The 12020-nt window shown below is 47.9% G+C and overlaps 1 protein-coding gene across 1 annotated transcript in view; it reads right to left on the reverse strand.

Moving 5' to 3' along the window:
* rubcn (rubicon autophagy regulator) overlaps nt 1-11601 on the reverse strand; it is a 33414-nt gene extending 21813 nt beyond the window's left edge. Inside the window, exons 1-9 of the mRNA XM_062556420.1 lie at nt 11442-11601; nt 9008-9161; nt 8433-8516; nt 6949-7108; nt 5921-6027; nt 5230-5422; nt 3865-4389; nt 894-989; nt 375-490 (exon numbers count right to left, since the gene is read on the reverse strand). Of these exons, the coding sequence (XP_062412404.1) occupies nt 375-490; nt 894-989; nt 3865-4389; nt 5230-5422; nt 5921-6027; nt 6949-7108; nt 8433-8516; nt 9008-9161; nt 11442-11479 (1473 nt within the window). The 5' untranslated portion in view covers nt 11480-11601. The remainder of the gene's footprint in view (nt 1-374; nt 491-893; nt 990-3864; nt 4390-5229; nt 5423-5920; nt 6028-6948; nt 7109-8432; nt 8517-9007; nt 9162-11441) is intronic.
* Between the last annotated feature and the right edge of the window lie 419 nt (nt 11602-12020).

Here is a 12020-nt window from a genome sequence, read left to right on the forward strand (position 1 = left end):
GTTAGCTAGCTGTGTAAATGGTGAGCGTTAGCTAGCTGTGTAAATGGTGAGCGTTAGCTAGCTGTGTAAATGGTGAGCGTTAGCTAGCTGTGTAAATGGTGAGCGTTAGCTAGCTGTGTAAATGGTGGGCGTTAGCTAGCTGTGTAAATGGTGAATGTTAGCTAGCTGTGTAAATGGTGAATGTTAGCTAGGTGTGTAAATGGTGAGTGTTAGCTAGCTGTGTAAATGGTGAGCGTTAGCTAGCTGTGTAAATGGTGAGCGTTAGCTAGCTGTGTAAATGGTGAATGTTAGCTAGGTGTGTAAATGGTGAATGTTAGCTAGCTGTGTAAATGGTGGGCGTTAGCTAGCTGTGTAAATGGTGAGTGTTAGCGGACCTTCTCCAGGTCTGCGCAGCTCCCGAAGTCCTGCTCTGAGAGGTAGCTGATGAGACTCTGGCCTTCCGACGGCTTCCGAAACATGCCATCTGGGACACTGCTATACTGGGAGCCATCTACACCTCAATAAACACACACACACACACACACACACACACACACACAATGGAGGATGTCATGTGAGGCAAACACATTTTAAAGGAGAAATCCGGCCAGTTGTCACATAGATCTCTGTTTGTTGAGGTCACCAAGTGCTGCCGGTATGAACAAAACAAAAACAAACGAAACAAAAACAATCGGTTTCACCTAGCTCAAGTTGTTACAACCAACCGCTCTGGGGGATGTGCATGGGGGCTCTTGGAATTGCCCCAAGAGTGTAGCGCTGTAGTGTCTGGCTGCATTAGCTGCTGGTTGTAGCAACTCGAGCTAAGTGAAATCGATTGTTTTCGTTTTGTTTTGTTGTTTCGTTGACAGTATACTGTGTGTGTGTGTGTGTGTGTGTGTGTGTGTCTCACTCACTGGACTCCATGTACAGAGAGTTGGGGGTGCTGCGCTCACTGCTGTGGGGGGAGAAGGGGTCATAGCTCTTGCCACAGGGGTCATCAACAGCCGACTCTGAAATCACACACACACACACACACACACACACACACACACACACACACACACAAAGAAAAGCATGCATTTCCACACACACAGACACACACACACACACACAAAAGGTACATATTAGTATTCACCAGTTTCCTGAATATTGCCAATAAGGGGTTGAACATAATCATGGGATGAAATCCATGCACAAATGAATACAAACAAAAGGAATCGGATGTGTTGGGAAATAAACCATACTGATATACGGCAATAACTTTTCATTCAACACAACATAAAACCATGAAAACGGAGAGCATGCTGAATGAGTTCACGTACAGTACAGGCAAGAATGTTTTGCATCGTTTCCCGTAGCACGAGTACACCTGCGTAGGACAATAGCGTACCATATACCCCAAACTGCCACTTCATAGTACGAGTACATCTGCTTAGGACAATAACGTACCATATACCCCAAACTGCCACTTCATAGTATGAGTACATCTGCTTAGGACAATAACTAGGGGTGGCACGGTTCATTTAAAAAAACAAAAAACATCTGAATCGTTCTGTTCGCTTGTCTCAGTTGGGGGCAAGTGTGCATCGCACGGTTTTGGCGGTCCAGGTCATGTGAAATGTAGCTTCACACTCATATGTGACCTCAGACCGTTTTTTTCCCTTTCGTCTGAGAGCGGAGGTGTGGGGTGTTGCGGTTAATGCACCAAATTCAGTTTCATTTCACTGCTAGTTACGTGCCTGCTGGTCATAAGTCAATGGACCTTTTCCAGACCCAACTCCGTCTGCACGCTAACCAGGACATGAGTCGGCTAAATTCCAGTTTCAGGTGGCGTGCAGGCACTTCAAGACACTGCTTGTTTAGACGGGTCACTCCCTGCAATTCCTCTGTGTACCTACTTTACTAACTTTTTACACTAACTTTTAACCCATTGTCTTTATTTCAATATCTATCTTTTGTTAGCAGAAGGTACATTTTGTGAAGATCACAAGACATACACGTAACACTTCAATGGAGTAAGATCTTCACATACAAATCAACAGATCCAGTTACTATGAGATCTGGCCTGGGAGAAAAAAACAGAACTTTGATTCAAGCATTGCCTGGCAACCTTCCCAGTATCAGCTTCCTTATTATGGGGTGTGCTGTGGTAAAGACTCTTTCGCAATGTCTCTGGATTTGAGCACAAAACAATCTCTGAATGTAATGAACACACATGTCTGTCTATCAATGCATGATAAATGAACCAAACATACAGCACAATGAACAACCTTATAGAGCAAAAGAAACAAACAAAAAATAATGAATAAATCCATACATTCACAATGGCTGCATTCACAAACAGACACAAACACACGTACACACACACACACACACGTACACACACACACACACACACACGTGATCAGAGAGCAGATCTGATGAGGGCAGCAGATCCGTTGGACCCGCTAGCCAAGAGAGTTGCGATACGATCGCGCGCACACACACACACACACACACACACACACACACACACCACAGAGGAGGCGAGGGGAGGAAGCATGAGCACGTAAAGGGAGATGGGAGGAAATACAGTAGTGGCGTTCAGCACTGCCAACCTGCCACAGCGTCCTCTAGTATTATGCTGATTTTCCTGTGTCCCCCTTCTTCAGCAGAGAATAAACGAGGAGAGAGGGAGAGAGAGAGAGAGAGGAGAGAGAGGGAGAGAGGAGAGAGAGGGAGAGAGAGAAAAAGAGAAAGAGAGGCAGAGGCAGAGGTTACCCTGAACCACAGAGGGATGTCGTCGTTGTGTGATGAATAACAGGTATACAGTAATTTCAGCATCGTGTATAAGCCGCAGGATAGTGTTTTATGCAAGTTAAAACCATGTTAACACCATATTAACTGTCCCCCTGTATTAACCTCATAGCTGAAGAAATTTTGCAAAATCAATGTATAAGCCGCGGCTAATAATCGGGAAAAAGTCGGGTATGTCCATGCCATCAAAATCCGTAGGCTACAGTGTGCTGATACAGTCATTCTCTTGCTTCTGTCACATTATTTTTTATATTTCACAAACATTAAGTTTAAAATGGACGTTTTTTTTACCCGCTAAGGTGAAAAACGTGTTTTGTTTATCATAGTTTAGAATAGCATAAGAGCAAGCCTACATTCTTTTTACCAAATGTAGTGCATGCACTCAGTTTTTCCTGATGTTGACAACATCTTGCCGAAATGTCCAGTTATAAAAGATGTAGCCTAAAGCTCACGATTACTTTTGAGCTGCACTTCATCCAACCTTAACTTTTTAGCACCCTTGCACTCTTATCCACTCCCACGTCTCAGGCCTACGAAGAGGTTTCAAACAACGTCACAGTTCAAATGGCTAACGTTGGTAGCAGCTCATTCTGCAGTTTAACAAAGTAGCCAATGACCAATTAATGCTAAACACTGCTTCTAGTGGAGAGTGTACAAAATAGATGGCGTGATTAAACATATTTCCGCTGATCATTTAGTTACCCAAAGCTAGCCATAGCCAGAGCAGAAGGTGAACATTTTATTTATAGTAAAAAAGTCAAAATGGTCAGAAGTGGAGATGTGGTGTATTCATCGGACAGCGACGATATAATAAGCGAGATCAAAAGCAAGAGTCCAGGTAAGGGAAAGACTATAAGAAAGACTTGCAATAACCTACACACACATACAAACTGAAGCAAATACATGCATGCACGCACACACACATGTGCCTCATGTACAAACAAGGAAATAGAAGTAATTTCTCAGGCACACACTAGGATCTCCTGTGAGCATTAACATTCAAACACTTGCAGTGTTATCTCTCTATTGATATCTCTCTCTGTTTTTTTCTCAAACTAACACACACACACACACACATCCTGTACTCACCAAGCCTCCTCTTCTGCGTGACCCCCGTGTCCGAGTGTGACCTCGTGTGACCTCTGCTGTGCGTGCGTCCGGGCCCCCGCTGGCCCTCGGAGAAGGAGCATCGTCGCGGCTGCGTTGCCGTGGCAACACCCAGCCCGTCCCCTGCTGGCTCTCCGGTGCCACGGCTGCCCGCGGCGGTGCCCCCCCCCTCGCCGCTGCCCCCCCCCTCCGCCCGCTCGCTGCTCCGCGTGGAGCCCTGCGAGTCGCGGCGCCGGCTGCGCTGCCCCAGGTTCCCGATGGCCAGGTACTCCGGCCCGTCATCCAGCTCCAGCGCCTCCGACGACCAATCACCCGGCCCCGTCGCCGCCCCTGAGCCCGCCCCCGTCCCTGTCCCCGCCCCCACCCCGGCCGGGGGGTCCGTCACCGAGATGCGGGGCACCACCGAGCAGGACGGAAGCTGCTGCTGCTCGCCAGAACGGCCACCGCCAGCACAGTCCCACGGAGCGCCAACTGCACTGGACACATCCGTCTGCCGACGCACAGCACCTGGGGACCAGACAGAGGGAGGGAGGGAGGGAGAGGAGGAGGGAGAGAAGGAGGGAGAGAAGGAGGGAGAGAGAGACACAGAGAGAGAGAAAGAGAGAGAGAGACTGTGTGAGCTTAATGTTTTTAAAATAGAGAACATTCCCCATGTCCTCATACTAATCACTCGGGCTCAAGAGGAACGCCAAAAAGCACATGCAAATAATTTCCAACACTGTGCACTTTTTGTGCCCAAACAGGAAACCCATTCAGACACCTCGTGGGCTATTCAGAGTGTGATACGTTCCCTTGGCGACACAAAAGCGGCACACAGACGCAGCTATTCTGCTCCCAAGGCCTCTCGCCCTGCTGCTGTTCCTCCTGTGTGCACGTCAGCGTAGCAGCATAGCGACTATTCTGAGTTAATCTAGACCAGGCCCAGTGTAGCGACTAACCTGAGTTAATCTCAGCCAGGCCCAGCGTAGCGACTAACCTGAGGTGCTCTCGGCCAGGCCCAGTGTAGCGACTAACCTGAGTTAATCTCAGCCAGCATAGCGACTAACCTGAGTTAATCTCGGCCAGGCCCAGCATAGCGGCGTAGCGACTAACCTGAGTTAATCTCGGCCAGGCCCAGCATAGCGGCGTAGCGACTCACCTGAGGTGCTCTCGGCTAGGCCCAGTGTAGCGGCGTAGCGACTCACCTGAGGTGCTCTCGGCTAGGCCCAGTGTAGCGGCGTAGCGACTAACCTGAGTTAATCTCGGCCAGGCCCAGTGTAGCGACTAACCTGAGTTAATCTCGGCCAGGCCCAGTGTAGCGGCGTAGCGACTAACCTGAGGCGCTCTCAGCCCAGCGTAGCGACTCACCTGAGGTGCTCTCGGCCAGGCCCAGTGGCGCGCCAGCAGACGCCTCCCGGAGGGAACACTGGGAGGTGGTCATGCGGTGCGACAGCCCGTTCTGGGCCTCGGGGGTCCGCCAGGCTCCCATGGCCCCTGGCAGCAGACACAAGCTCTGGCTCTTCAGCAGGCCCAGCGAGGGGGGGTCCTTCAGGTGAGAGAGCTGCAGCACACACACGAGGGGGGTTATTAGCGATACACAGACACAGATATCTTTGAGAGCCCGACTTTAATGAAGTGCAGCATCGTGCATTTTACTGTCCAAGTGATTTCACACACTAAGAAACTAATTGGTCAATTGGTCAAAGTAATGAGTGAGAGGGTGAGTGAAAGGGTGAGTACATACTCTGATGGTGAGTGAGGGGGTGAGTGAGAAGGTGAGTACATACTCTGATGGTGAGTGAGAGGGTGAGTGAGAGGGTGAGTACATACTCTGATGGTGAGTGAGGGGGTGAGTACATACTCTGATGGTGAGTGAGGGGGTGAGTGAGAGGGTGAGTACATACTCTGATGGTGAGTACATACTCTGATGGTGAGTGAGAGGGTGAGTACATACTCTGATGGTGAGTGAGGGGGTGAGTACATACTCTGATGGTGAGTGAGGGGGTGAGTACATACTCTGATGGTGAGTGAGGGGGTGAGTGAGAGGGTGAGTACATACTCTGACAGTGTCGATGAGCGCCAGCAGTCGTGGGTCGTTCTGCTCCACGGCCTCCAGACACTGAAACATGGCGGACACGTGGGGTTCGCTCAGCACAAACGCCTCATCTGGACCAACAAACAATAACAATAACAACTTGTTAATAATAACAAACCAGTATGTGTACAGGGGACAACAGATAAAAGTCTGACCCGTGGCACATTTTATTTTACAGCACAAGAGCAGCACTTTACACACAAGAGCAATTCAAAGTAATCTACAAAGGCTGTAAAAAGTAGAGTGGCCCAACTTGCACTTGCGGACTTCCTTCCTGTATCCTATGACAGACCACAGACATTACTCTGTTGGCTTTGATAAGAGCACACTACTAAAAGGGTCATCATGAGAGCCAGATAGCTTTACAAACCAACGACAGAGAGAAGGAGAGGTCTTCTTGACAGACACATGAATAATGTCAATGCCAACTTATTTGTATACCACATTTAAAAAACAGTTAACAGTTAACCATGAAATAAAACAAAAAAACAATAAAATAATAGTAAAGTAAACCCAAATAAGGAAGAATGCTAGTGGGGCTAATGGCCTGTGCAGACTACACGATTTCAGCCCGATTTTGCCACGATTGTGTCGTGGCCGACAAATTTCCATTGTCGGGTCCGAATATTCAAAGTCGGGAACGACGTTCGAAGGAGGAAGCGTCTTGTAATCTGACATGTTCAACGACCCGTGATTTATTGTCTGCGACATTCTAAGACGTTACGACCAAAAGTCTAGCATGTTTGATTTTTTGGGGAATCTGCTACGACTCCCGTGTTGACACTGATACTGTGACGACACACGACGAGAAGGCTACGATAAATGATCTTGTAATGTGGCCACTCTTGCGGCCACGACACTGCATGATTTTGTGGTTCTCTGATCGCCTAGTCTGAAATGGTCAATCGTAAAAGATAATCGTGAAAGACAAAAAAGTCGTGTAGTCCGTACAGGCCATAAGAGGGTGGTGTTGCGGTGCGGGTGCGCATTACCGTTGTAGTACTTGCGGGTGTTGCTGTGGTGCTTGAGCAGGGGCTTGAGCTGGGCGGACAGCAGGTGTCCCTGCAGGCTGTGGAGGAGCCAGCGCTCCGCCTTGTAGCTCTCGCCCTGCGCCTGCACACCACTGCTCAGCACCGGCTCCATCTGGCTGAACTGCACACACAACAGGGAACACAGAAGTGAGATGGGCACACACACACACAACAGGGAACACAGAGGTGAGATGGGCACACACACACACAACAGGGAATACACACACACAGCAGGGAACACAGAGGTGAGAGGGGCACACACACACACAACAGGGAATACACACACACAGCAGGGAACACAGAGGTGAGAGGGGCACACACACACACAACAGGTAATACACACACACAACAGGGAATACAGAGGTGAGAGGGGCACACACACACAACAGGGAATACACACACACAGCAGGGAATACAGAGGTGAGATGGGCACACACACATACAACAGGGAATACAGGGGTGAGATGGGCACACACACACAGCAGGGAATACAGAGGTGAGATGGGGCACACACACAACAGGGAATACACACACACACAGCAGGGAATACAGAGGTGAGATGGGCACACACACACAACAGGTAATACAGAGGTAAGATGGGCACACACACACAACAGGGAACACAGAGGTAAGAGGGGGCACACACACAACAGGTAATACAGAGGTAAGAGGGGGCACACTTCACTCAGGCAAGGCCATAATGGCCCCAGCTGTGGCGCAACTGGCTGGGGCACCTGCACCACACTCCACTCAGAGATGGCCATAATAATGTCATTTGTGTGCAGAGGTTAGTATTTGGTACTTTGGTTAGTTTAAATGGACATTGTCCCCAATTAAATCTACTGTCTTCCGTATTCTGTCTGTATATAATGACAGATGGGGCGGTTAAGAGAGTCAGTGAGAGTAAAGAGCGGGTGGAGAGCAGGTAAAGAGTGGGTAGAGAGCGGGTAAAGAGCGGGTAGAGAGTGGGTAGAGAGCGGGTAGAGAGCGAGTAGAGAGCGGGTAGAGAGCGAGTAGAGAGCGGGTAGAGAGCGAGTAGAGAGCGGGTAGAGAGCGGGTAGAGAGCGGGTAGAGAGCAGGTAAAGAGCGGGTAGAGAGCAGGTAAAGAGCGGATAGAGAGCGGGTAGAGAGCAGGTAGAGAGCGGGTAGAGAGCGGGTAAAGAGCGGGTAAAAGGCGGGTGGAGAGCGGGTAGAGAGCAGGTAAAGAGCGGGTAGAGAGCGGGTAGAGAGCGGGTAAAGAGCGGGTAGAGAGCGGGTAAAGAGCGGGTAGAGAGCGGGTAGAGAGCGGGTAAAGAGCGGGTAGAGAGCGGGTAGAGAGCGGGTAGAGAGCGGGTAGAGAGCGGGTAAAGAGCGGGTAGAGAGCGGGTAGAGAGCGGGTAGAGAGCGGGTAGAGAGCGGGTAAAGAGCGGGTAGAGAGCGGGTAGAGAACGTGCTGTACTACGTACCTGTTCCACATGTGCGGCCAGGTGGGGGCTGATGTACCGAACACACCACACAAAACGCCAGTAGTCCTTCTGCTTGTTAAACACCTGAGCCACAGAACAGCAAAGAGATCAGACAACAACCAGAATCAGCCAAATGGACATAAGCATTACTACCCAGAAACCCATCTCTCATCAGTGTCTAGGGATGCTGTGATTAGCTAGAGGGCACTTGCATAGTCCAGTGTGCATCACTAAAGCACTGCTCCTGGAGCATCTACTGTACTAGAGACGGTTCTACACTACTGCACATATAAACCGGTTCTACACTACTGTACTAAAACTTGTTCTACACTACTGTACTAGAGCCGGTTCTACACTACTGCACCTAGAGCCGGTCCTACTAGAGTTGAGTTGTTGTGTAACCTAGTTTGTTACGTGTGCGCCTTCTCTTGGGCCCTGCCATTAATCTGATTGGTCCAAGTTTAGGACTTGGGCCCTGCCATTAATCTGATTGGTCCAAGTTTAGGACTTTGGGCCCTGCCATTAATCTGATTGGTCCAAGTTTAGGACTGCATGGTTACACTGCCCAAACACACCTGTTCATTCTTCAGCCCATGACTCAGAATGCCGCTCATGTCTTTGTGCAGCCGCTGAAGACCTCCATAGCGCGACCAGACGTTGGGGTTGTTTGTGGACAGCAGCCCCTCCACCGTGGTCTTCAGGCTGGACAGCAGCTTCCAGTGTTCCCTCCTGAGAGAGGACAAAACATGGAAGATGAGGAACACAGCACACACCAAGACCAGTGTGTCCTCCTGAGAGAGGACAAAACATGGAAGATGAGGAACACAGCACACACCAAGACTGGCCCAGATTAGACCCACGCTGCAGTAACTGGTACAAACCCAATCCTGTCTGGATTGAGATGTCCTTTCAGAGGACACTGGACATTAACAGACACATATTGGAAAACAGAGATGTGTCCCATCCGGCATGAGTTATAATCCTGAAAAATAGCTTGACTTGACAATTAAACTGCAAGCTAAGACCCAGGACTTCCTCCCTTTCTCTGGCATCAGCACTAAGCCAGAGTTTTGCATACTTTTCTGAGCACAGTCAGCCTACTATTCAACACCACGAGAAAACACCATGATATGTTCCCCTGTCTCAAGAAAACATCATGATGTGTTCCCCTGCCTCAAGAAAACACCAAGATATGTCCCAAAACAAAGTGGAAGGTTACGCAAAACACAAAAGCCTAATTTATTGCATTTTGGTAGGAAAAAGTGAATTTCACATCATTAACAAAATGTCCCTGGTGACCAAATACAGACGGGCCAAAGGCAGCATTTCCAGTAAGGTAAGAACGCAGTCTTGTGTTGTTGGCCTCAAAACCGTCTCTGAGCAGATCTGTTTGATGTGCTGAATGCGGCCTGAAAGAGTAGCATCACATGCTTATTCTCCAATTAAAGGCAGCCTGAAAGGTTACAACAACAACAAGGCCTGTATACAGAAGACATCTGACAGCGCCTGCGTCTCTCTTTCTTCAGATATGCCCTCAACAACTACATCCCACAAACCACAACCACCAATCTCCTAGCCCAGAGTGCTGACAACTGACACTTTTACATGCGCACAAGTCGTATTACTGTGAAAATAAGCGCTGCTCTGGAGACAGAAGGCTAAAACTAGGCTGAAAAAAAACAAAATTTATACTGCACACGCTACTCAACCCACACAGCTACTGAGACAATAACACAGGATTTCCACGAAACGACTGTCAGTTTGTTGGGACTGTTAGGTGGCACAGAACTAAAACCAAAAAAATAACATGAAGCCGCTCCAGTTTCTATTTCAAGTTAAACGAATCACTGTTTAAATGTGTCGAAGACAACGAATGGTTAGTGGCTGACAATCATTACTGAAGCATGGCTACAACTCAAGTTTTACTGTCAATAATAATGGTTGACTGAGGGAGGAAAGCAGGCTGTCTAACCTAACGTTACCCCAAATGACATTACGCAGGGCATAAAGCAACGAAAATGTCTATGCCTGAAGTTGACAAGATGTCATACAGGCCTAGCCATATTGCCCATTTTCAACTCTGAACGGCCCAGCCCACGCCTGAACATGAAAAGCCCTGCATTAAGTTATAACAAATCAAGTTAAGGTAACAACCATTGACATACAGTAGTATCATTCTACAGTCAATGGTAACAACCAGAAATAGTTGACGCGGAGCAGGTAGCAAGGATCTTTGCTAACAGACCAAGTCAACGTTTGCTACTGTCTGCTGCTAACTAGCTAGTTAGCTTAGATATGTATCGTCTCTGACGTTTCCAGGAGTTGGATGAGTTGAAGGGGAGAAATTTTAGAAATAGGAACAAATTGACCGTTAAATATTCTAGATGTACTCTGACAGTGAAAGTGTGATGTTAACAACCAACATGGGCTACAAAAAAAGCTAAAACGTTTAGTGGTGAAGTTAGTTAACATTAGTGGACGTTAGCTCGCTATCGTAGAAAGCTAGCCTCCCCATATCCAGTTTAGAGAGCCGCGGTGGGTGCATTTATTACATGTTAGTCTATTGTGTTACCTAGTGTCATCAACACATGTAGTTATGCCCCAAAACTACGAGTAAAAGGCTAGAATGTCTGTACTGTTGAAGTCTGCCAAGGGGCTAAAACGTTACAGCAACTCGACTAACATTAACGTTACTGTAAGTTCCCGTTAGCTTCAACTTACAGTTCTTGCATTAGCTGCTCAGTTTCGTATTTAGTGATTGTAGCCATTGACAATATGCTCATGTAGTGGATTAGTACCACAGAAATACCGTAACAGCTAATAAGGGCAAATACGAAAATCCCCAAGTTCACTCTACCGCATACAAAACAAGATGCGCGTTGCTAAATCATTTAGCTAACCAAGTAGCTAGCTGTTACGGATTTGGGTGATAGGTGGCTAGCAGCTACCGCTTACGATAGCTGTCAACACCAAAGATACATTTTTCTACTATATTTGTGAGTCAATTACCTGCGCTCCAAAAGTTCTGCCTCTGCAGGTGACTCCATGTCTTCAGATCCAGGGGGGAAACCGATTTACAGGCCAGCCTCCCCCCGTAATCTTGCCTCTTGTAAAATCAAAAGTCACAAGTACAAATCGCTTGACAGGGAAGCTAGCCAGCTAGCTCGCCTGTGAGACCCAACCCCTCAAAACATGACCCTTGTTTTTTTTTTTTTTTTTCTGGCCATACGTCAGCACACACGCCACGCCTTGGTCAGTTCATTTATAACACTTCTCATTCGCATAATTTATTATGGCTGTATAAAACAGTAAAGATAACGTAGCCTACCCTGTTCTCTTTTAAATATATAATAGCTTTTTTTGCTGTGGTTCTCAAACATTTCGCTATGAGTAGGCTATTTCAGAAAATATTTGTCTCTCTTAGTAGCCTACCTAGGCTATACTTAGAGAGACAACTATTGTTTAGGGAAAACATATTTAACCCTTTTTTGGAATAAGGGAGAATGGATTGGCAGGGAATCCTCCCCTGCAGGCTTTGGGGAAGTTATAATATCAAATGGCCCAGGACTCAGGCTGGGTAGTGTGACT

This window comes from Sardina pilchardus, chromosome 15, assembly GCF_963854185.1.
Source record: "Sardina pilchardus chromosome 15, fSarPil1.1, whole genome shotgun sequence".
Classification (NCBI taxonomy): domain Eukaryota; kingdom Metazoa; phylum Chordata; class Actinopteri; order Clupeiformes; family Clupeidae; genus Sardina; species Sardina pilchardus.